General features: G+C 40.8%; 1 protein-coding gene across 1 annotated transcript in view; it reads right to left on the reverse strand.

Moving 5' to 3' along the window:
- lars2 (leucyl-tRNA synthetase 2, mitochondrial) overlaps positions 1 to 26710 on the reverse strand; it is a 32442-nt gene that overhangs the window by 5382 nt on the left and 350 nt on the right. Inside the window, exons 2-19 of the mRNA XM_034103354.1 lie at positions 22622 to 22865; positions 21095 to 21226; positions 16098 to 16189; positions 15958 to 16018; positions 15749 to 15838; positions 15270 to 15413; positions 12174 to 12281; positions 10967 to 11126; positions 10551 to 10655; positions 10103 to 10218; positions 9399 to 9682; positions 6249 to 6347; positions 3461 to 3598; positions 3279 to 3382; positions 2299 to 2478; positions 1454 to 1623; positions 430 to 507; positions 222 to 333 (exon numbers count right to left, since the gene is read on the reverse strand). Coding sequence (XP_033959245.1) covers positions 222 to 333; positions 430 to 507; positions 1454 to 1623; positions 2299 to 2478; positions 3279 to 3382; positions 3461 to 3598; positions 6249 to 6347; positions 9399 to 9682; positions 10103 to 10218; positions 10551 to 10655; positions 10967 to 11126; positions 12174 to 12281; positions 15270 to 15413; positions 15749 to 15838; positions 15958 to 16018; positions 16098 to 16189; positions 21095 to 21226; positions 22622 to 22855 — 2407 coding nt within the window. The 5' untranslated portion in view covers positions 22856 to 22865. The remainder of the gene's footprint in view (positions 1 to 221; positions 334 to 429; positions 508 to 1453; positions 1624 to 2298; positions 2479 to 3278; positions 3383 to 3460; positions 3599 to 6248; positions 6348 to 9398; positions 9683 to 10102; positions 10219 to 10550; positions 10656 to 10966; positions 11127 to 12173; positions 12282 to 15269; positions 15414 to 15748; positions 15839 to 15957; positions 16019 to 16097; positions 16190 to 21094; positions 21227 to 22621; positions 22866 to 26710) is intronic.

Genomic DNA, 26710 nt, shown 5'->3' on the forward strand with positions numbered 1-26710 from the left:
CTGTTTTTCATTCGTCCTTTATTTATTATTTTAGTTTTTTCACTCAATGTTCACAAAAAAACAAATGTTTCCTTTTTGTGATGCAATTAAAATGTATCTCATTTATTTAGTAATGACATTTTGATAATGTCCCATGCCGAGACATATGATTAAGGAAGAATTTAGTACATGCTCTTTGAGTGTATTATTTATTACGCGTGAATAGTTTGTAGGTCACTAACCTGCCCAAAGTTCAGAAGCCAGGTGAGGGGCCATGGGTGCTGTCATCATAACCAGCGCCGCCAGAGCTTCCTCAAACTCCACGCTGTGCTGCACCACCCTGACTGTCGCACTCTGAACACACAGTGGTAGAAATGGGATTTCCAGAGTGTTTTGTGACAAACAATAAATGTGACATCATTATTTCAAGGTACCGGAGGGCACACTCACACTCAGTGTATTGGTAAGTCCCATTAGCCGAGAAATGGCAGCGTTGAAGAGGAACTCCTCTGTGAAGTGAGATGTCACCTGTAAATAAAAACCACAACAAAATAAAACAGGTGACAGTTGTGTTAGTTACATCTATAAAGTTTAAGACGTTATATTTTGTTGTGGTTACTCGACATGTTGACGCCTCCATTGATTGACAGCATCATTCAATATTTTTCAAACTGCATCCGAAGGATTATTTAAAAAACAGTGACAGGCTGGAAACAGGAGCCGCCCCCTGTTATCCCCATGTGAACCGGCTGAAGGCACAGAGCATGTCAACACCGCCTTGCTTAGCCTTCTGGGAAGAAGAACCCATTTAGTAACGGCCTGAGGGAGAAGGAGGTCGATCACCGAGGCTTTTCTGAGGGACAGATCAAAGGACAGCCTCGGCTTTGGGGGCTTATGTCAGGTCTTATGAGGTCCTTTAAAAGCACAGACCCTGAGGCGTGGAGACAGAATCAAACCTGGTAGCCAAAGGAGGCTATTTATAAAGTGTGAAAGGAGACAGAGTGGATTTAAAATCAATTTCCATCCCTTTTTTTCCCATCCTCTTCTACTCTTTACTCCAGGGGTTTCAGGTTGTGGTGTTTAGCATTGGATGGAAAGGCTGGAACTCAGGACTGTGTGCTGTTGGACCTAAATGTATGAAAGATATTACCTCAGACCATACCATCATGCAGGAGCAACTGAGAAAAGACATCTTACCATGCCTTTCAACAGTACAGTCTATTTCGCTGGAAAAAGCCTGAGGAAAATGAATTACTTAATTGTGCACATTAAAAATAATAACTACAGACAATTGGCACAAGCAGAGGAATTAATTCAAAACCAAGGTTTGCAATGGAGTGATTCACCCATTTTACTGAAAAAGATATACACCAACCTGCTGTGAAATGAGATTTTAAATGTTGACCCACTACTGACCCCTACTGGTAATGACTGTGGAAATGTCTAACTATTAAATATTGTCACAATGAGACACCTCTTCAATAGCGTAATTCTTGTTCGCCCAGATCTTCTTTGTCTCTGCCAGCTCTTTCTTCTTCAGCAGGGAGGGACTGGGGGGATCTGCGAGTTGTCGAGCCCCCCTCAGCTTGGTCACCAGCTGCCAGAGCCGAGACTGCCAGCGCAGAACCCCGGGGAGTGCGTCCGCTAATGTGTGGAAGACACAGAAACAGAAGAAAAAAGAATTTAACGACAGCACAGTCAAGTAGTAAATATTGTGGGAGGAAGACCTTTTCAAAAATTCTGCAAGATGTCATCTGAAAACAACTGATCTAGCAATTCTTAAGGAGTGTATTCAATTTTAAGCAAATTCCTAATATGGAAAACAAAGAAAGAATTTTAAGATTTTGTACGAACACTGATGGTATAAAGATAAAGCAAAATCTAACAAAACTAAAGCGATCTGGTATAATTCTGAATTCATTTTATTCTAAATAGAAACTCAAGGTGGAAGTGTAGATTCAAAGGTTTTAATGTCCCATGCACATAAGCTACAGTGTAGAAATGGCATGAAAATCTTATGACCCGAGCTCCTCCAACGATGCAATATATATAATAAAATACAAAAATACAAATAAGAATAGTGCAAGAAGTCTATATACACGTAAATAGAATATGATATATACAACAACAGAATGTAAAATTAAATATTGCGCAGAAAGATGAAATTAAATACGGTTTATTTCGGCGATAACTATTTAGATAAATAAATAAATTGCAAGATGACAAACAGATGAATGTTTATCGAGGCACTTAACAGAGCTCAGGTGTTAGCAGTCTTATTGCCTGTGGGATAAAACTAATTGTAATTTTGCGTCTCACTCTTGACATTCCAGAGGATGTCTTGTTCGGGTGGAGCGGCGTAGAGGATGTAGAGTCGAACCGTGTCCACGCCGTACTGCTGCACCACATCCTGGGGGTCCAGACCGTTGTTTTTAGACTTGCTCATCTTCTCCCACGTCACATCTATATCACCACCACCACGCATCACCGGCTCCGCATCTAGAAGAGGAGTCGGTTTAGGTGTCAGTTGTGTTTTTTATTTCACTTAGGAAATATCTCTTGAATAAGATATTTGATGATGTTTAATGGTCTTCAAGGAGTTGTTAATGCTTCTATCACTTTTCGTGTGGATTATCAATGATGTGTTTACATGCCTTGGACAAACATGATTACAAGCCAACCAAATCTTGTAGGCATCATCATATCTCCCTTGGCTTCCACTCACTGGCTGTATTTTAAGGGCCTGCGTAGTATAGCAGCCTGAACAATGACGTCTTCTGATAGTTTCCCCCATTTTTGTTATCACTTGAGATTCACAGTTTGGCTTTATTCATTTTATCTTTAATTAAAGTATTTTTTTTTTTTTACTTTTGCATTTTCTCTCAAGCTTTCTTTTTTTACTCCATGTACTTAAAGCCTTTTGTCAAGGTCGTTAATTGTTTCCTGCTGGCTCTTGTTTGATGCCTTTTTAGTAAAACACAGTAAAGAAAAGGTCAAGTCAATCTGAGCACATAATACTGGGAAGCAATAGAGAGCATAAAGCTAATTGTAAGAGACGTCTTAGGTTCTATCTTCTCGTGATAAGACTACTTGTCAGGAGTAGCTAATAAGGAAAAGCTATAAAGCATAACAAAGAGAGAGGTTGCTATCAGCAGCTTAAAATGGATGTTACTTTGATAAAAGAAGAAAAGGTTGTCATGACTCATTTTGATCTGGTAGAGGGACGTGGAGGGAAACCCTCTCCTCCGTTAGAGATGTGTCACACTGACAAACATCCTTCAGTTTCACACAGTGTGTACCTGTGAAGTCTATCTCTTCTCTCTTTAGGTACCGGCCGCTCTCCGCTTCTTTGAAAGTATGGCCCTTGATCAGACCCTGGACCAGAAGTTTCCGAAAAGGCTCCCTAAAGGAAATGGAAACGGTTAATTACCTCACAAATGTACGTGCACAAGAAAAGCGGATAAAACACTGTGTTCTGTACCTGTGGGCGACAAGACCCTGATCCTTGCAGAAGTGACAGAGGAAGCGAGCGTAGTACAAGTGCATGACAGCGTGCTCCTTCCCTCCGATGTAAACGTCCACAGGAAGCCAGTGATCCGCGAGCTGCCGCTCAAAAGGCCTGGAGAGGAAGAGCAAGTTTGAGGGAGCTGTCTCTGAAAGTATTTATTCTGAAAAAAGCTTCAAAATTAACTCTTGCTGTTGGACATCTTTGTGTCTACCTTAGATTCTCTGTCTTAGTTTATGTAGAGGTTGTTTTCTTTTTTCTAATTGATCCACACTGGCTTTCACTGCATGCCCACTACTCCAACTAAATATGAATCATAGTAATCTAGAATGATGCCCTGTTCCCCGGAAAAAGAGCTTTGATCACATAAATATATGCTGGCTGTATAACATTAAATCATAAGCATTTTAGTTTTATTATTATTGATTTAATATGATATTTTGATTTTCCAGTTCTGCAATTATCATGCTCCGAGTTGAAACAGGCTGAGGATATCTTACTGAAATCTAGGCTTTTGATTAGGAATGGTTCATTCTTTTATTCACTTTGCATTCAAGGTTTATAATTCAAATCTGTTTTAATAATCTTTAATATCATGGTACTTCTATAACTGTTATTATAGATTTGTTGTGTATTTTATTAAATCTTATCATTTTATTGTTTTGAGTGCTTTGGTCTCAATTTGTTTATTTTGTTAACAGTTTTTGTTCTTTCTGTTCACTGTTTTTAGATCTGTTATTTCCAGCATGCCATTCATCTGAGAAGCCATTTGAAAGGCACACATCTGTAAGAAAGATGATTTAAAAATAAAGTTGATTGATTCTATGCTTTATTTGTTAATATAACTTAAACAAAATAAATAGACAATAGACAAAAAATGTGTCTATTGTGGTGCATTTTATTGTATTTCATTTTCTGGACTTTTATTTGTCTTACTATGGAGTTGAAAATCTTTGATATAGATTTCACAATGTAAAGCTCTTTGTATATCTTGTAACTCTGCTACTACAGTGCAATTATAGAAATAAAGTTTAATGTTAGATGAATAAGCAAAAAAGAATTTCCCAGCATTGTTCTTAAAAAACATTTGTGTGCTTCATACACACACACACACACACACACACACACACACACACACACACACACACACACACACACACACACACACACACACACACACACACACACACACACACACACACACACACACACACACACACACACACACACACACACACACACACACACACACACACACACACACACACACACACACACACACACACACACACCCACACGCACACACCCCCACACACACACACACACACACACACACACACACACACACACACACACACACACACACACACACACACACTTCCTCTAGGGGGCAGGCTGAAACTGATCCAGGGATGAAGCGAGCAGAGGCCTCCTGGAGCTTCCTTTATCTCATTAACACACACACACAGACACAAAACATCTGGTCAAGTAATATCTATTTCAATGTGGCTGTGAAGGTTTCCTCTAAACTCAGCATCTCATGTAAAAATAGTTTAGCATTTGTACATTTGAACTGAGACTGCTGGGTTTCTTTCAGATTTGGAGCAGCATGTGGTTAGTCTGACGGCATGACGGTCAGCGAGGCAGGGATTCCACCTAATGATACTTTTTAGAGCAGTCTGCTATCTCTGGGTGTCACCTTTCACACCACTCATTACTCTCTTCCACTCTTCCCTGCCTTCACACTCCCTCTCCGGCTGATGGTGTCTCCGGATAATTGAACCAGGGAAAAAAGTTATGAACTCACATCGCTGAAAATTATTTAACCGGATTGTTGGCATCAGCCCAGGGAACTCTTATACATACCACACTTCCATATAACACCCTCTCCCTATTTCCTTCCTCTTACTTGCTACTTTCAACATCTCCTGCTTCCTATATTATCGTTTCCCCTTGTGCACATAAGGCTCAGCAGGCTAACTGAAATTCACAAATAGTGTAATTGCTTTTTCTGTTGTGCCATAATCTGTCCCGCTAAGAAAAGTGATGGGGAGAGCAGTCCCCGTCCTTTTAAAGCAGCTTTCCAGCTAGGTCAGGGCACTGGGAAATTAATCTCTTTTGTTGAGCTCAGGGTATCGCTGCCATCCCAGCAGGTGACATCCATAGCTCCATAATCTCTATTGGCAGGGAATGCAAGTTCCGTGTGTGTGTGTGTGTGTGTGTGTGTGTGTGGGTGTGTGTGTGTGTGTGTGTGTGTGTGTGTGTGTGTGTGTGTGTGTGTGTGTGTGTGTGTGTGTGTGTGTGTGTGTGTGTGTGTGTGTGTGTGTGTGTGTGCACAGTAGTATATGCATGTTTTAAATGGGCAAGTTGGAGAGAGTGGGTGATCTTACCCTGAGCATGATTATGTGTTTGAGTACTTGTCAATGGTGCATATAGCCCAAAGTGTGTATGTGGAAGTACAATGTGTGTGTATGAGGCAAGAGAGATAATCACGTTTCTGTAGACATAGCAGACATTACAAAGAATATTTTTTAAATATCTAAAAACAGGCAGATATGCTCACTGTCCACCCACTCCTGGAGAAACAGCTTTTTCTTCTTTGTATTCGAACAAAGACGGTGTCAATAAGACGTGTGCAATTTGCGCTAAAATCTGTCACAGTGTGAGGAAACAGATGCAAAAGGAAAGATCTTGCATTATTGTGGCTTAAAAAAACCTGTACAAAAACAAGAAAGTAAACGTTTCAGTAGGAGAATGTTCGTACCTGTCTGTGTTACGAGGGTCCGTGTATCTGAAGTAATACCAAGCCGAGTCAACAAACGTGTCCATGGTGTCAGTCTCCCTCCTGGCTGGGCCTTTACATCTGTCAGAGGAGACAAAGACGATTGTTAGAGGTGACACAAAAATCAATATTAGGGTTGCTAATTAGAATGCGAACAAATGAACGATCTCTGTTTGTATGCTAAGTGAAATGGCAGAGTATGTGATCTATTTGTGTGTGTAACGCTGGCTCCATCTGCATGTGGGGGTCATGTCCCTGTAGAGGAGCACAGCTGAAGCCAGGCTGGCACCGCAGCTCTGTTCCTGTGCCCTGACTAACAGGCTGAGCTAACACGGACCCAACTGGCAGGCCCAACACATAATCATGTGTTTGTGTTGGAAATGTCACCCCATGCCCCTTTCTATCCAAACCAAACAGCACTTGGGTACGTGATGTGAATCTACCCACCCACACCCCTTCCACAGTGGAGGGGGAGGACGTTTGCAAGTTTTTCTGTTTGGATTTAAAAGCACTTAATGGAACGGTGAAAGCGTCTGCCTTTTACTTTATAACGAGTCTCAGTAGAGTTGAAATCAGCGTCCCAGAAAGATAAACAGAAGCAAAGCTCTGAGCTTCACTATGAGCAACAGAGCAAGTATCGTATCCTGGACCTTATGGGATGTCTCGGTTTAGTATGATTGTCTCTAACCTTTTCACTCACACAAACATTCGTTTCACCGTCAAAGGTTTTAATATCAAACTCACTAGCACAGCCACACACCCTTCGACCACACAGGTCTATAATAAGGCAGTCATGATAAGGTATGAGCTAAAGGTTGCCTAGCAACAAGGCTAAGGTGTAGCAAGGTTAATATTAAGAAGCCAGGTGTTATTTCATAATATAAAAAATCCAGCAGTATAATAAACTGTCACAAAAGAGTACAAAAAAAGAAACTTCACAGAACGGGAAAAAAAATGTCCAAAAAAATGTCTGCTTAAATTAGTGAGATTTGCTGCCTCCTCTCTCACAGCAGACTGTCCAAATCACAGGCCAGATTGTGGTCATTTGACAGGCAGCTGTTAGCATATACAGTCAGATCAGATTAGAGAACACAGAGGGACTCTCTCTGGAGACGGCACCCTTCTCTAACCCATGGAAAGAGCACAACAACAACAACAACAACAGAAGGTAAGTCAATCGAATGCAACCTGTATGCACAAGTGTGTTAATGAATGTGTGTTTGCAGGATGAGCCAGAAGGAGCCAAAAGGCTCTCGAACAGATGAGGCAAGAGAGGCAGCTGTCCACTCCACAAGTGGGCTCTTCGCATGAACAATGGCCCTTGCTCCTTGTGCTGTGTGCGTCTGCAAATGTGTGTGCTGCACTAGCCAAGCGTTTCCCTTTTTACCTGTAAAATCATGGAACAACAAAAACTATTATGCACACCTTCCAAGCCAGCCTAAGTCGAGCAGGGGGATTCAGCTGGCAGGCCAATTTACAGCGGGCCCGACACCAGAGGAGTACACAGGAAATGACTTCCTCAAGGACAAATAAAACTCAATTTCTCATCACCCTGCTCGACCGTGTTCCACTCAAACTTTAATTGGACATGGTCGACGAGTGAAGAGAACACATTTCCAGAGACACTTAACAACGGAGGGGAGATGGGAAGAGAGGAGATAACGATGTTTTTGCGATTATAGCCATCAATCTCTACTGATGGGAGGATTTCAAGAAACTTTGTGGAAGTGACTGAACACAATCTGATGACTGCCATCTGCGACTGAGTGGGCCGTTGTTTTAATCAACATGATGCCAAGATGGTGATTAGTCTCATTCAGAGAGGAATTCCCATATCAGCGAGGGACTCTGGAGACGCCGGCTGAGCAGCACACATTTTCATACGCAGTCACTCAGGTGACGTGCTGTGTGTGCACGTGCGTGTAGGTGTGTGTGTCTAATAAGGCCAAAAGGTTGTTGTGTGTGTGTGTGTAAATGTACAGTTTTGTGTGCGTCTCACGAGGCACCGCAGGCTTATGTAACCTCCATCATCATCATCTCATGCAGCTCCTGTCACAGATGCCGCTCATTACACAACCCCATCAGAGCAAAAGTATTAATCACACAATCATAGGCTCGCTCTCAATGCTGTGTTCTTGTGAAGCTGTCAATCTTCTCAGCCTGCGCTGACAGCGGGCTCGTTTAGTCAGTGCTGGTCTCCTGAGGAACTACAGGAAGTTCGCAGGAGAGGGTTTACACATAATTCAATTCCCACTCCACAAACACCATAATGGACAGGATCATTTCCCAAATCGCTAATGTCGTGCAAACAGTAAAACACATCTTCGTTTTACATTTCTGCTACAGCGGCTGAATAGAGCTACTTATCCGCCAATGATTACAGTGCTCCTGGAGGTGTCGGTGACTCAGTGACCCTCAAGAGCACTTAATCGGGATGCTTTCTTACTATGCAAATGGTTAGAGTTGAAATGGTTATTATAAATCTGAGGTTATTTAGAGCTGGAGTGTGGGACATTAACATATGTTACATTCAAGCTCCTGCCGAACAAGTTCACATAATGCGGATTTGCAAAGGAAAGCTCAAGACATTAATGTGAAATCGTAATAATCAGCAAATGAATTCTTGAGTTACGGCCAAAAACATGCTTAATGAGTGGATTTTACCAGCACAAAGTTATCTATTCACCCTTGAGTTTGTGCCAAATGTGAAGAGATTCACAGAGACATGACAATCATGACAACGGGATGGAAGAATGTAAAACCCCGAAACCACAATACCTTCGGCCACAAATGTCACAAGCGTGTAACAATAATATTCAAAGTTATGATTATAGAATTGAAATACATTGATTGGCTTGAAATCACTTGACTCCCTTGTGCATGGATGACATATAATTAGGGCTTATTGAGAGTCTTTTTATAATTCCCAATCAAAATTATCTACTTCAAAAATGCAAATAAAATGTCTAAATATTCCCTTTTGTATAGTAATTAAAGGAATAACAGAGTTTTTTCTCAGGATGTATTATGTTTAAGATAACACCAAACAGGACTGCATGGAAAAAGCATTAAAATACCTTTGTGTGTAATGGTCCAATAAAACTTTTAAATAAAACATGTCAGTGTTCTCACCTGGGACACTTGCAGTTGACCCAGTCGTGAGCTTCCTCCAGCGGTGAAACGCCCTTTCCTTTGAGAGACGGCAGCTTTGGTAACGTAACAGGTAACTCCTCCTCAGGAACAGCAACTGGACCACAAGATCCACAATGCACCACGGGGATGGGTGTGCCCCAGTATCGCTGCCTTGATATCAACCAGTCCCGGAGCTTGGAGCTGGTGAGGTGTCCGCCTGTCTTCTGCTCTCTGGCCTTCTGGGTAATGGAGTCAAATGCTTGCTCTCTAGAGAGTCCTGAGAACTACACCAAGAAGAGGAAATAGAGCATTTAACATTTTATTTTATTTATATATGTTTGTCGTGCGATTTTTTTACCAATGACCAAATTCCTTTTCCCAGTTCAAATATATGGTTAAAACTCACAAGATCTGAGAGGTGTATTTTTTTTTAAGTGAGGAAAAACAGTATCAAAAGCCAAATATACCATCTTCTGACATGCAACAACACAGAAATGTGACGCCATTATAGCAGACCAAAGGCGACATATTGGTAACTTGATTAAAGTGATCGATTTCTCTAAGCTTGAAAGTTGTTAGACATTTTTGAGATAAAGTAATTACATATATATTCCTTACATACGTATATTTAGATATTTTAATGTTGAATGTTACATAAAATAGTCATTTGCATTTGATAAGTGTTCTGGTCACCATCAACCGACCTCATCAGAGTTGATCAGAGTTTGGTTCCCGTCTTCGTCACTTTTTAGCACCGTCGTCCAGCTCAGGTTCAGAGCTCTGGCCACAGAAAGATCCTCCTCACTGCAGTCTGGGATACCTGTCAGACACAGATGCAGCATACACATGTAACACAGAAAAAACACAGACCCACACACATCAACAAATCTCTTGAGAGGTGAGCATGCTGTGCTGGACTAATCATTACAATCAAACACCCACTGGCTTAACATCATTATGAACTTGAAAATACTGCATGAAAAAGACGTATAACAAAAGGATCAATCTTCAAAATGCTAGGTGTTTTAAGGCTGAATCTTTTTGCTTTAATATCAGCTCAGGGTTAGATACAGATTACTGTTTTTATTGACCAGATACGATTTCTAGATGATTATTGAACCCGCCCCACACAGATAAACACCGGTAACTCACCGATCACGGTATCCAGATAGGCATCAAACGCCTCCTTGTGTGAGATGACCAGGGGAACCTCGTGGCCGGTGAACAGGTTGTGAGCGGTGACTTCTGTAAGGGAGTCTGGAGAGCAGATGGAGGTGTGAGGGAGGCAGCGCTGCTTCACCTGGCAGCTCATTATACCATGATATTTAAATAAACATATTCACATTAACAAAGTCTCAAATACAGTACACATATGTAATGAAATGTCCAGAAAAGTGTAAGTCCTTCCTTCTTTATCTGAGGATTGATGAAGAGCAGCACCATTTCTGTTATCAGGCACTGCTCAATTAAGAACCCCCATAAGGAAAACGTTCATCTTCCCCCCCACCTAAAACAGGAAATCCTTGACAAGCCCAATCACAGAGTAGAGTCAGTGCGGAAGAGCTCACCTCTGCCTGGCTGGAAGGATCTCTCAAGGGCCGAGCGGACTGCGCTGCTACCGTGCAGCAGTCTGTGGGAGGGCAGGACGGAAAGGTAGGCTGCTCCGAACACAGACTCTGGACAGGAGCTGTAGGCAGACAGGGTCTCCCCCGTGTCCTCCCCGTTCACCTGGGGGAGAAGACGAGAAGCAAGTATTCTAAAATGTGATGACTTTAAAACACATTACAGGGTAAGCTAAAATGCATTGTGTTACAGTTTTATGTAGAACTTGTGTTCACCATAGCACTGAAAGGTTCTCCTGTTTGTTAAATATTGTCATGGCAATCAATTACACAATAAACACACATCATTAATAACCTTGACACACAGAGCTGCTAGCATGGCTATTGTCTGTAGGCTTAGAACAATTAAGGTTGCTACAAGTACCTTGAGAAGAGCTTTTTTTTGTTACAGTACAAATGATTAACAAGTGATCTGATAAATTATCGGCTGGAGTCTCAATCTATTACCTAGAATCTTGGGTCTGAGATGTGCCGTTAGTAGATCTTTGATAAATAATTAACTGCAAAGTCTCTAATCCTATAATTATTTATAGATGGCACACATATGATAGGGGGTTCCATGTATAAGTCATATTGTAGAAAAGATAGTAATACATATTGTCAGCCCCCTGGGGAGATAATGAGTGAAGGGTTCCTTTGACAATTTAAAATGATGTAATACAAGTCAAGCAGCCAATCAATTAACGTAACGACCCCTGGTTCTAACTTTAGTTATTCATTCTGCAAGAGAAATCCACTCCCATATACATACAGAAGGACACAAAAACACAGTCTATAAGCTTTCCTATTTACAATTTATGAAATTAAAGGACTGAATCTTTCTCCAGGTGAACAGGATAATAAGACTTTTGAATCATCAGACTTGTTTCGGTTGATTTCCACTTGCAGATCAATGAACCTGATGACCATGATAAACAAAGAGTAGATTTGTATGTTCTGGCAACTGAATTTTGGTAACAATACATAGATAAACACAGGTCTCCAAAATAAAAGCAAGCAATCAGTGCTCGGGGAGAAAGAGATGAAAAACAGGGGCTGGGAATGAGGAGAAAACAAGGAAACACTTGGTAGAAAAAGGTTGAGAGATTAAATAGGAAGCAAGAATGATGAATGAATAAAAAGTGAGGAAGGGGGGAAGGGAGCCGAGATTCACCTTGAGTTTGAAATCGAAGTAGCAGCCGGTGCACTCTCCAATCCAGTTCGCCTGCATGGCTTTGACACCGTACCACTCCGGCAGGTCGGCCAGGGCGTCCAGCAGCGGCTGCAGGAGGGAGGCAGGGACAAAGATTTGCAGAAGTTTAAAAAAAGATATGATTTTCCATTTCACTGTGGAAAATAGCTATTTTTTTTAAAGGTGGGGCAACTAGTTCCTCACACCTTTATGGCTGCCTAGGATAATGCAATTGACTCAGTGTGACCTCTTCCAAAGCCTGGCCAATTAATTTTGACAAAGCAGCAGAGCCGACCAGGTCACATTATGCAGACAAAAAGGGATTTTCAAAAATCCTGACCTCCACTTGCCCTACTTTCTTTGATATCACAAAGCTATCGCCTATAAAGTGTACACTCTCTCTCTCTCTATATCTATCTCTCTCTCTCTTTCTCTCTCACACGAGTTATTCTGCATGATTAAAGGAAGCTATGCATATCAACGAGGCTCGGGCCACGAAGCCACAGCTGGGCAGAGGCCCGAGATGTTCGAACTCTCCATTTCCTTTTCAGACTGTCACAATCTATTACCCACAATACTCCCCTTACTGTGCCGCTCAGCATGCAGTACCTCATCACAGCGATATCGATGGCACATAAACACTGGCTATAGTCATCACCTGCATGGCCGTGGAGTGTGTCGGTTATGGATTTACTCCAGAGTGTGAGAAAAAGAGGCTCTACACACCAGCAGTGAATCTGTGTCAGCATGATGGAGAGACGCAGCAAAAACAGAGACTTTCCAAGCAGAAAGAGGAATGACAGATAACCCATGGTGGCTTTACAGTGAGAGGCAGTAAACATTTTCACTTGTCTGGATTTAAAAATATAGTTTTATGGAGAACCAGGGGTAACAGCAAGGACAGGAGTCTCCATGGCAACTAAGCAAAGCGTGTGAGAAAAGGGATTGTATAGCAATGACCGAGGATTGTATGAGCATGTGTGAGAAAGACGCATCAAGTGCACTTTGGACTAAAATAATACATTATGCAGCAACACAAGGATATTAACCAGTAATCCTAAAGTCAACAGTGGTTTGTGGTTGAAGCTAGTCATGTGTTATAGAGGGACAAGGCTTTGTAGAAATGCCAGACACAGCTAGATTTGAGTAGATTTATGAACTTTTGGACTAAGCGCTGGAAGCTTCTTTCCTTGGAAAAGAGTTGATAAAACTGGAATGCATTTATCATCATTTCATTTTATAAAAATCTAGCTTTTTCTCGCTGGCTACTGCCATGTTACCTACCAACGTTACGATGTACCCAAATGATGCAAAACAGCCCTCATATTTGAATAATAATATTGCTGAGGAACACACTGAGCTCTCAGTTTGTGAATCATTTAGATGTCAGTGCAGTGCAACAGGCAGGCGGCATGTGTGCCTGAGTGCAACAAGTTTGATTATGCATGAAATTGAAAACTCTGCTCCAGCAATGTGATCATTTCACATCCTGCCTGCTCCATCTTAGAAATAACATGCAGTCAACTATGTCCTGGAACAAACAATATGATTTAGATTCATGAAGAAACTCTTTCCGTTGAACTAGCTGACAGCTGAACTGATGACTGCTGAGTAAATATTGTCTGAGGTTAATGTTGTCTAACAGAGTGGAACACGTGTACAGGCGAACAGAGAAACCCACACGCGGGAAATCACATTCCAATTACATTAAGCTAAGGTTTCACACGGTCGTCCTCTCGCTCCATCTGTCTTTCTCACTTCCTTTCCTTAACACCTTCCTCTTCCTTCTTTCCCACTTCTCTATTCGTCAGGGAGAAATTAGAAATGCAGGAACACATTGTCACAGTAGGCTGCCTCCACCTCCTCTCACACCTCTGACATAGACAAGCATGGGCGGCTTCAGCGCTGCGGCTAAAACTGGGTGACGAGCTGACGTTTTAATCAAAGTGATCAAATTAGTAAAGGTATTAACAAACCCTCTGAGGACCAAGTGTTTTTACATGTTCTATAAGAAATCACAAGTGTTCCATTATTGATGATCATTTTTCAAAGCAACTTGTTTCACATCCAACAGGCAGGTCTTTTCAATATCATTTTAGTTCAGTATACAAATCTATGCTATACCTTCCTCTGCCTTTCCTTCATGTGGCAGCTGTTTGACCAAAGAAGACCTAACATTATTTATATGATTAGTTGTTTAGCTGCTGCTTTTCTGTTTTTTTTTTCTGTTTTTAACTGAATGTTTTTTTACATTTATTTTTTATTTGCATAAAATAATTCACAGTTACAGACCATCTTACATTTACATTTGTTTTGAAATTATACAAAACAAATAATGTAAATCACGCATACAGACAAACGAACATGTCTTCGGGTTTTAAGCGGTGAGTCGGACAAACAAGACATTTCAAAATGTCTCTTTGGGTTTTACAAAATTGAGATGAGCATTTTATTTATCTTTCCGCAAATTCACACACCAGACCAATAGGGAAAAAATGATGATTTATAGATTGATTAATAATTAAAATCCTTAGTTTCAGCAAAAACGTTTAATGTGACAACCACAATTCTACACATTTTTCTAAACTTAGAAAACAACTAACTTAAGATTTAATAGCCACTGTCTATAAGTCAATGGTCTGGAAAAATGTGATTTCCCCATCTATATAAAACTAAACACTTTTCTCCTGTGCAGTGTGTTTGTTAGCACACGCACACCTCCATCTCCAACAATGCAAATGCATGTTCTGCATTGCATGAACCATCTTTCCTGTTGGTGAATCATATCACGTTCTGAGGCTTCTCATCAGCTGGCCAGACCTCCTGGTGGTATTAACACGCCACTGCTGGTTTCTATCTACAAAGGACGCTGTCCAGGGGTCTGATTGCAGAACCAGAGAGGCAGGACTGCAGCTGCTGCTTCTGAAGTGGCAGCCATGATTGTTATCAGTAGGGTCCCAATGCTCATTTTGGCCTTCATGAAGCTGCCGGCCAGCCATACAGGCACCACTGGTCACACACATCATGCAGAGCTCTCTCTCCCACACACACACACACAGACATACTGCAAAGCCATACCTTGGCATAGTTTGTAGTCTTGATGAACCATTGTGTGAGCAGCTTCTGCTCCACCAGGGCGCCAGATCTCCAGGAGCGACCATTTTCATCCACCTGCTCATCAGCCAGCACCGTCTGATCCACAGGGTCCCAGTTCACCACCGCCTGGAAAACACACACACAAATGCAGATAGACAACACACACACACACACAAATGCAGATAAACACACATAGTTCAAAGGAAAAAAGAGCTTAGGAAGTAGTCTGGATTTAAAAGACAGAGAAAAGGCTTATTTCAAGGTTGTCTCATTTCGTTAAACATTATTAAAAAGCTTCTAACAAGCTCTGCTATTTTCCATTCTTATTTTTTTGTCTAATCGTAATGGGTGAGCTGCCTCAATCATTCCTGTAGCAGTCAGCGACCTCAAACCTAAACCAATCATACCATCCTTTCAAAAGGAAACCTGTATAGGCACTTTAGTGCAAAGGCCATTCCTACCTCTTTCTGATATGCCAGTCCTGCTTCGAAGAGCTTGACAAACAGATACTGCGTCCACCTGTAGTAGTCTGGAAGGCAAGTGGTGACTTCCTGTCGGGAAAAGCAGAGTCATGTCAGCAGTGGGTGGTGTGACGCATACAAGAGAGCAAATCAGATCTAAAAGCCGTACAGTCTGTTTGATGCTCAGTTCTACTTCACTTCCTACTCACCCGGTCCCAGTTGAAGCAAAGCCCGAGGCTGTCCAGCTGCTCCCGCATGGACTGGATATTACTGACGGCACAGAAAACAGCAATGTTAGGGTATGTTTAACAATTCACGCTTATAAGAACAGATGTGATATTTCAACTACCTCTTAGTCCACTCCTCTGGGTCGAGACCTCGCTCAATGGCTGCATTTTCGGCAGGAAGTCCAAAAGCATCCCAACCCATCGGATTCAACACCTTTGGATTAAGTTATAAGATCTGTATTAGTCATGATAGCACTGTAAACAACAATATGGATAATCAACTCATTTCAAATCATTTAACATACAAACTATTCACTATTTTCAGCTCAAAATGTGAAGATTTGCTTTCTCATTGCAAAGTATTTTCAATCACTATTACTACTACTATCACAATTATCACTACTTTTACAGACTGTAGGCTTCAGGCTGTATCAAGAACATTTAAAGTGAAAATAAGCCAAGATTATATGAATTTGAAAGGAGAATTTGCTAAATGTTTTGTTTTTTGATGTTCATTCACATACAGAGAAACGTCTGCCTTCAGTATATATATATATATATATATATATATTCTAGAGTCAAACTCCACATCTAGTTTATCATTTTGCACAATAAAGGTCCAAAATCCTATTTTATTTGTATTTACTTGCACATCTCAAAACATTGTCTTGCACTATTTTTTCAGTTTTATTTGTTTTATGTCCTGTATATATATTGATGTTGCACTGTTGGAGGAGCCTGTGACTTCAGTTTTTCATTGCCATATCTACACTGTAGCTAACGTGCACTTGAAAAAGAAAGCCAACAATAGCAAGCACATTTTTTGAGGGAGGGCTTTAAAGGTTTGAATGAGCAACCGATACTTTATAAAGTATGGGATGAGAGGATGTATGCAACAACCACTAACAGTAAAATGAACCATGTTTTACTGCAAGAGGTAAAACAATAGCTCTGGGTTCCCCTAACTGCAGCACATGTTGACCCCTGCCTATATGATAATGCCTCAGCTGTGATCTCAACTCCATTACACATGGTAGTTAATGCATTTACACCAACTACAATTTCCATGTAATTGCAGCTGTTGCATTATGCAAAAATAAGTGGAAACCCATGTTAAGCTTAAAATGGGAGATCAGGATGTGACAGCTTTAAGCCTGATGCAAATGACTCAGTAATCTGTTTTACACACAGTGTCCGGAACAAAAACCACAATGTACTGTCACTTTCCCTTTGTCTGCTTTCTCCCTCTGTCGCTCTGTACTCTGTATCCACATTACCATCCAGCATACACCCTCCTTAACACAAGTCATTTTCTCCTCCAGACGACGTCTCGCTCACTCTTCTCTTTTTCCCCCTTAAGCCCTTTGCATGTGTCTTTGTGCTCAGAGAGAGAGAAATGAGATGAAAGCACAGGAGTGGAAGGCGGGAGTAAAGTAGAGGAGAGGCAGAGCGGCAAGGAGTCGAGGACTGGAGAGGATCATCGCACGTTCTCTAACAGGTCTGCTGTTTCAGACAAATTGGTATCCTTGGTAACTGCCTCATTTGCAAAGCCGAGTGCTGGATGGCATTAGGATAAGAGCGCTCGGCACGGCACACCACTGTGGCTCAGGAGGAATACAGGCACAGGCCAAAGAATAAAAAACATGCGTCTCATTAGGGTGGATACGCTACTATGTTGTTTATTAAGTGTACATTTGGAATTAAAGTGAGGCAGTATTCATGAAGGGAATTTTACAGGGAGTGCTTGTGATGGACAGGCTGCATTAGTGAGCTCAGTTCTCAAAGAAAGCAGCAACCTATCTTTTCCCCGCTGATAGCTTCAGCTCCACTTATCCCTGAATGCTAGGCTCTTCACGAAACAGTCATCATGGTACATTTCAGGGCTTGAGAGACAAGAGGCAGTGTAGGCCCATTTTATGACAATCTGTCCTCTGCAATGTGGAGCAAATCAGTGCCAAGCTGAGGCAGATACATCACTCGGCAGCTCCAGGATCCTCGCGTTGACGACAACAGGGACAGGCTGTGTTTGCTGACTGATTTTGTGAATGTGAGGCCACTCTGCTACATGCAAGGGCCCACCCACACAGCTCCAGCTAAAGGCTTTACTCCATCTGTAGCAGCTTTGTAAAGCACGTCAACTGTTATCTCATCACACTAATCAATTCTAACCAGGCTCTGGTAATTGCATCAATATAAAACTGTCTTGTTAAGTAGCACAACGATACACAGGAGCCCATATGCAAAGCAGCTGTAGAGCAAAGGACAAGAAGAAGAGGAGCGTAAAGTCAATCCGTTTTCATTTTCATCTATAAATGTTCATTTCAACCAGTTACTGAAGTAGATTTACCGTAGCGGTATCCAGGAATGCAGATCATTTTGGTTATATGAATAGTTTCGAACATACTGTTGAACACACACTGATTCCCTTTTTCAGTTTAATGAGATTGATATCACCGTGCAGTTCATATTTAGCTACTGCCATGAAGATGGTAAATAGCTACCCTGACATCTTGGAAGGACACAATACCCTTTGGGTTTTCTAACCAATTAAACACATAATTGATTAGTGTTATAAGTAGCTTTAGAGCATCTGGGAGGTGGATTTGGTTAGTGTTGGACAGAATAAAGATAGTATTCGCCTTTGACCTTACCTTTCTTGAGAATCCACAGATACTTTTTCTTCAGTATATAAATAAAATAAGATTTCCATATCTTCAAGGACATCACATAGCCTTTTTACCAAAGGACAATTTAACCCTCTGGACTTCTTGAGTAGAACGTTGTCAATTTCTCAATCATCCAGTGATCAAAGGACAGTAAGGCAAAGTCTGCCACTTAACTGATTAGAAACTCTATCATTACTCCATTGATGAGTTCTGGTCATAATAGATTACTGGACAACAGGAACATGGAGTCTGAGTACAAGCTTCTACTATTTTCTGATTTAAAAAGCCATGAAATAGCTTGAGCGTGACAATCGACAGAGTGTACGTTCCTAATTAACTAGTGAATAAAGAAGCGGAACAAGGTTCCCTTTTTGACAGATGCTGAGAGAAAGTACACTCCTGGGCAGGAAGTAGTTGCCAGTCATGTGAAACCACGTTTCTGTTCGGGGAGAGACCAGACAGAAGCAGAAAGAGAAAATCCACCGGGGAAAGAAAACAGATACGTTTGTCACACTTCAGCTTGCCGACTGGGAGAAAGGGACGCATAACAAGAGGACAAAGACTTAACATAAAACATCATGTCCGGTATGTGTCTGACAGAAACTGATGGCAGCCGCATCAACAGCAGACTACTGGACTTTAAGTCCTAAATATATATTGATTCTAACACTTGATTGTATCTCAGAGAGGATCTAAAAACACCCACAGTTGGTGGTTTCAATGTTTTAACCCAGCAACACAAAAGGTGGACACATTCTATAATTAGGTACTTGTAGCAGATGAAACATGTTCATGAAAGAAAGCATTTAGTGTAAGTTCAACCAGTGCAGAAAATGTAATTAGATGCTCCTAGGACCGTGTACGCTTTGGTCATGGAGGATTTGTCCTTCTAATAATGGTACTTATTTTCTGTTTGCAGAGTGTACGTGATATAATGCACTAACTATGGCATTAATGTGAGATGGGACAATTGAAGTGTCTTAGTTCAGTAGAAGTGTAAACACAGCTTAATGATATTATTCAGAAAGAGTTGAATACATGGATCAGGAACAAACAGACCAGAGTCGGACAGCAGTGCAGTGAGACTCGGCTAAAAGCCATTCATTGTGATATTCAGAGTGAAGCTGATATCAGAAAGTCAATAATGTCAACACTGTATAATGTTATGAACCCAACACAGATAGAAACACTTACTGTTCTAATACAGAATGAGGATTCACCAGATGTATCATGGGTAAAGGCGAAATCCTTACCATTTAACCCCAACAAGAAAGCATAATGTCTCTCAATCATGACAAAAAATGCTTCTACAGTACCTCTGAGGACGACACATACTCAGTGATTTTGGGGACATTTTAAAAGTCAGTTCAGTGAACTGTGTGTCTGAATTGAAACACGGACAGTGAAGCCACAGAAGAGTACTTGTGGTGAGGGGAAGATAACAAAAATAAAGCAAAACCAGGCAGAACTTAAGAGTTATAAGCTTTGAGTCGTAGTTGGGTTTTTCTTTATGTGTGGCCACCAAGAGCTATTGTTTTGACTTAGGAGTAAACCCATGTTTTTAATTTTTAAATAACTCTTACGCAGCGTCCACACGGCGGCATGCGTTGAAGCTTGCCGGCGGACGTGTCTGAAACTCGAGCAACAACCAATCACATGAATCTCCCACCCCAGACACACAAGCACGCGGTTTGATTGGCTAGAGCTTGGACTGGCATATGTTTTGATTGGTTAGTCGTCTCCTTAGTCAATGAATGGGACATTTAATCTGATGACCCATTATTTATATGATAGTCTTTAAACATGAATAAGTTGAAAAAGCTCTGTTTTGCATCCAATTGCTTTAGATATTGGAAAAAGTAAATTATTGAAATTAGGCAACAGGGGATCAAATGAAAGAGGCCGTTACTTTGATTGAAATAAGGGATTTCTCTAAGTTTCAAAGCTGTTGGAAAGATTTCGGATAATGTCAATACAGAACTCAACAAATTATATAAACCATAGCCCTAGTTGTTTTTAGACAATATAATGCGTACATTCCTTTGCTTGATATCTTTAATTTGTGTTCTTATGAGAGGAGGTTATTGATTCTTGGTAATTATTTTGTGTAAAAAATATGAATTGTATAAGCTCAAAAGGCCTTTTGCACAGCAGACATTAAGATTTGTCAAAATAGAAAAAGCACACAAATGATGAGACTGATTGAATCAAGAGTCCCAGTAAGTCATTACAGTGAGCCACCATGGAAACTGAAGCAGCTAATTAGAAATGCAACATCATTCATTTTGTTAAACAGTCCTTTTTCAAACTGTGACATGTCGCAATGTCTTCCATCCAAAAGGCCTCTAACTCGTGTGTTTTTCTTAGTGTGATGCCAGATTGCACTGACCCTGCTTGTTTGAGGGAGGACAGAAGGAAATGATAGAAACTCATTTACTGGGAAGCAGACTAACCTGATGGCCTCTCATTCTCTGGAAGTGTCCGATGGTGTCGCTGATGGTGTACACTCGCACGTGGCCCATGTGCAGTCGCCCCGAAGGGTACGGAAACATGGAGAGGACATAAAACTTCTTCTTCTCTGAACTCTGAGGAAACAAAACATGGGATGAAAAAATGTACGTAAAACTTTATTTGAATTCTGAGAAAACCCAATAATGGTTAATCCATCATCAGTGGGGTGCTTGTGTACAATATGCTGCATTAACCTGACGAAGTCATGACAGGCGTAATAACTCATCTCCTAGAGAGCGAGAGCACTGACTGACTTCTGGTGTGTGTCGGTGTCTGATTATAAATGGTTTACAGTCACAGCAAACACATACAACTGTGTTCACAACCCAGTTACCAAGGCAACACACTAAGTACTGGTTACACCCAGTTATACGTGATTACAGGAAACCCGAGTCATGAATTTTTCAATAAATTAATTAGGAACCAGGGCTGTCTTGAATGCACTTAATCACTGTCGGCCCGTCCCAGACTGCTGCACGGTGCGACCATTAGGGTTTATAATCAGCCAGAGCTGCAAGCGCCAGACCACGTTAGAGCTGGAAGGATGTGGAAGGATGTGGAAGGATGTGGAAGGATGCAAGACGACATCATTATCTAAACTATATTAATTTCATTCATTTATCTAAACTGTGCACACATACAGCTATTTAACATTTTAAGTATTTACTCATTCAATGGGACTACCAGCGGTGTTCATTTTGTCAACAAAATACATTACCCCAAACACTAAGTGTAAACATTTCAACATGCAATATCTTTGATGAAAAATGCAGTAGGGAAAATGCAATCTTTATTTCTAATAACTAAACAAAAATCCCTTTTTGAATATATCTTTTGGGCCAGAGAGTGCCTTTATTGATAGATACAGTGTTGAAAGGGGAAGACAGATGGGAGGACAAAAGGAAAGTTCCATAACAGAATTCAAAACTGCGAACTGGGCAATGGACAGCTCTTTTTGATTTAATTGAGGTTGAATATAATACGATAACTAAAACTAACTAAAACATTGGTAACAGTTTTCATTGACTTTTTCTAATAAGTTACATTTTTCTTTGACTAAAATAGACTAAAATGTCCAGGCTTGTAGTCAACTAATATTCAACAACAAAAAACAGGATGTTTGCATTTGCCTAATTTTGCATACAACCCTAATTATTTGCACATTGAGTTGGTCTTTTACTCATGACGTGGGCCTGGGAGGTAAGGATATAATAATGCACCACATTAAATGGTGTTTAACATGCAATGTAGTGAAAATAAAGTCAATAGGGTGTCATATCTTAAATAAGGATAAGGCGTTTACGTGCCACAGTATCCAGGTTAATGGGATAAGGGCCTAACCAGGTTTCTAAATCGAGTGTACACACTCAAAAAATAAAGCCAATCAACTAAAAGACCATGATGAAGATGTCTTTTTGGATAATCCCAAGGTTAAAGACAATAGGTGTGAAGTGTGAAGGCCTTATTACCTCCTTCAGGGCATCCTTCCTCCACTGTGCCATAATTCGTGGGTGCCACCATTCTTCCACCTTGCGTCGGGTCTCTGTTTTGTAGTCCTTCTCCCACTCTCCCGTCTCACTGAGCAGGGTGCGGGTGCTGGGGGGGAGGAGGCGGGCCGCGGGGCTCAGGAGAGCTCCTCTTATCAGGCCGGACCGGGCGGCACCCAGGGGAACCAGAGCCAGCCTTCTCACTGACGCCTGCATGCTTCCTCACCTGAAACAGAGCAGGTACAGTTAAAGAGAGGGTCAGTGGACAGGAGGGTGCTGTCAGGGAATAAATGAAATATCCAGAGGTGGGTTGACTTCAAGATCAGAGGTGTGTTCCTGTACTTATATTTATTGTATTTCTTTCCAAGTTAATACATATTTCTTTAGCTTTTGTAATTGTTCTGCCTATTGATTCCAATTGTTTTTTTGTTTGTTAAATGTAGTATTTCCTATGATATTTGGATTTCTTTTACTTTTTTTCCTTGGTTATCTAATGTTTTTGTTCTACAGTTCTTTCTTTTAAAGGTCCCATGTCATGCTTTTCCGGTTATTACCCGTCCCCTTGTGTGTTATGTAGCTTTTTCTGCATGTAAACGGTCTGCAAAGTCACAAACCCTCAAAGTACACCCTGTAGCGAGTAAAACTCTAACACAGAAAAGACCTGTCTATGCTGCCTCAGAACGCCTCGTTGGACATTTCTCTTTTTCCATTTCTTTCTTCCAGGGCAGGTTGACATCACTAAGTCCAAATGGACCAATCCGCGGAGCTCCGCACACACACACTCACTCAGCCTGAGCTCACCGCGGAGCTCAGACCCCACGCAGCAACCAGGAAACGACACCAGTAATCCAGATCACACTCGAGCCTCAAAGGGCAGACCAGCGAGCCCGCAACGTCCCCCGCCAACACAGCACCCAGACCCCATGCAGCATACTCATCTGTTTGTCATTACTGGTGTCATTTTCTGGTTGCTAACAAATGCCATTGTAACACATAAAAACTGATGTTCAGCTGTAACGGTGGCTGACCAATCAGAGCACAGTGGGCGAGCTGACCAATCAGAGCACAGTGGGCTCACAGAGCAGGAGCTCCAACAAGGCGTGTAGGACAGAGTGAATACAGATACTATACAGAGATGCTGTTTGAGAAACCAATGTGATTTTGGAACATTGAACAATGTCAATCTATTGTAGTAGACCTCAACAATGGAATTATGATCAGTAGAAATGGCCATGACATGGGACCTTTAATATATGTGAATGCACATAAATGTAGTTCCTTTTGAAATGGAAATTAACATTGACCTTACGGTGTGCTACAATCTTTGAACTTCAGAAATATATTTTATTACTCGTGCATTTACCAGTTTCCACCCAAAGAAAAACATAACTTATGCTGAATGTTCAGGTGAGTGCTCAGGGTCGTTTCTAATGTCGGCATGCACAATCCAGATATTGACCACACTAAAAAAAAGTTAATCTAGTCCACAGAAATGCTTTTACCCTCGGACAATAATCAATCACACACAATGGCTTTGTGTGCAATTCGCTTAAGCACTGAAAATGCCACAAGATCAAAACCCCGTCAAAATCATCACCGGTGCATCATGGGAGTCCGGGACCTTCGGCTCTGCAGATTTTCTCTCTCAGTTCCAACGTCAATCACACAACAACAGCCTGGTGTTGTGAAATAAGAGGTTTATTCAGCGTGATGTGATTACACTCTGCTTTGGACAGGCTGTTCTTATTAAAGTGCATGCCAGCTCAGATGTGAGAATGACCTTTTCAATCAAATTAATTACAATTATTCCCCGATTTATTTGCCACAAATCTGCTCATCAGTTTAAAACACTTTGCCTTTTGTTAAGTCTCCTAAATCCTCAAACAGCCTTGGGTATCTGACAGTAATTACATGTGGTAATTAAAAAGGATTGAATGCTGAACTACAGGGTTATCAAAAACGGGATGAAAATGACTCATTTCTAAAATTAACAACTCAGATTTGGCTGTGGGTACTTCAAAAAAGTTTGACACTCTTTTGCATGAGCACAGCAGTGAGGCTCGACCCCCCTGTGGTTCAATGTAGGTCAAACACTCAACTAGAAGTGAGAAAATTGTTTTGACCCAAATGTGTCTGACAGTTTCCAAGGTAACCTGGGATATACATAAAATCTCTTCACCTCCGTGGTAGCAGAAGACGACTGTTGCTAACCCAACCAAGAGAATATTTTTACAGCAGTGACATATCTGGATCTCAGAGAGCGAGACTTTTATAGCTGCTCAGTGAAACAAGGGGATAATTAGCACACCAGAGATACAGATATAAGTGGGGTGAATAAAAAGTAGGTCCGTTCATCTATAGCTGGGGGAGCAATTAAAAAGGTTGTTCTATGTTCTGTGATATTAAGAGAAAACAAATCTGTTGTTTATATCAGTGGAAATAAATGTAGACTCCTGTATGGTATGAGTCAAATCATATTATTTTCACCAGCAGATACAAATTGTGGATTACAGCAAATAAACAAAGTGCAAATTAAATTAGTGTCACTCAAATGGAAGAAAGTTCAAGGATTTACTGACCAGGGGGACAGATCTTCTGAGGATAGCTCTGAGCTTTTGTTTCAACTAAATGAGTGCGACACCAGAGAAGGGTGCTCGCCCCCCTCCTCTCCTCTTCTCTCACCACCCACCTGCTTGTGGGAATGTGTTTTTCACTTAATTCTCCAGAGTATAACCTGAGTCTCGCAGCAGCCGACCATCCTCCCTCAGGCTCAGGCCGGGAGACGAGCACTCAAGGTTGTGTACATCTCTGAAGGTGCAAGTGAGTGGGCTGAGGCGAAAGACTGAGAAAATGTTTCTATGGTGACTGGGCTCAACCGTTTGGGTGTCTCGGTCTCCTATTCAGAGTGACTGAAAACTTCTGCAAGCAACACGCTGCAGAGGAGGGCCAAGCTTTATCTGAACATCTGTAGCTGTTGGTCATGCCTACAGCCTGGTATCACACTACAGTACTTGTTGTACGGACTTTTCTACTTTATAATGACGAATACTAACAGTTGGAGTTGTTATTCTTCTGGCTGTTGCTACACTTATCTTCAGATATTTCATCTTAAATGAGCTCATTCAATACTATATTTTATTCAGAAAAATACTTATATGGTTGTTTTATATGACGACACATTAAACACTGTTGCACTTGGGAAAGTTTGACTTTTAGAAGTTGTATTTTGTTCAACAGAAAAGGGAAACATATTTGTAATAGATTCCAAATCAATGCAGCATTACAAAACGGGACGAGTCGGACAAACTTTCATTTTGAATGAATATTTTAATGAAAATGTTTTGCTGCACAAATATTTTCAGCAGAGATAAATAAATATAACAATAAATGAATATCCGTTTTACATAAAATATTCATAGATTCATGTATTCATGTTACATATTGATATTTCATTTATAAACAAAAGGTGTGTCCTCCTCGTCCAGTATAATAATAATTTCAGGTACAGATTGGATTTATTGAAAATACATAATTAAAACACTGCTTATTTTTTCATAAAGTTATTCATATCAAATAATAAAAGTATTACAAATCAAAGAAAAGAAAGAGGTGTGTTTCGATTGTCCAGTGTAGGAATAATATCTGATATGGATTTGGAGTCACTTTTGAAATCTAGCTATTTAAAAAAAAATATATATCTTATGTTAAAATATTTATGGGAAAGCAATTAATGAATCATGACATAAGTAATGAAAAGACGCGACACGAAACAACTGTCAAGCAACAAGGACTAAAGGACAACGTTTTTTGTCGTTTTGATGGTGCTAAAGTGAAACCCTGGCTCACTGCAGACAGTCTCTGAAACTGAGGAAGAAGAGAGACTGTCTGTCAAATATGTCGTTGTCTGTGTAGCAGATCCTCATCCAACACATACTTTAAAGGTGGTTCTGATCTTACTAGTTAAACATGAGGACAACTTCATGCAACAAAATTGTAACTTAAAAAAAATACAAAAGCCAATATGTGTGCTAGCATGTCATTGATTTAGATTATAGGTGTATCTTTCTGGTC

Source organism: Pseudochaenichthys georgianus, chromosome 16 (genome assembly GCF_902827115.2).
Source record: "Pseudochaenichthys georgianus chromosome 16, fPseGeo1.2, whole genome shotgun sequence".
NCBI classification, from domain to species: Eukaryota; Metazoa; Chordata; class Actinopteri; order Perciformes; family Channichthyidae; genus Pseudochaenichthys; species Pseudochaenichthys georgianus.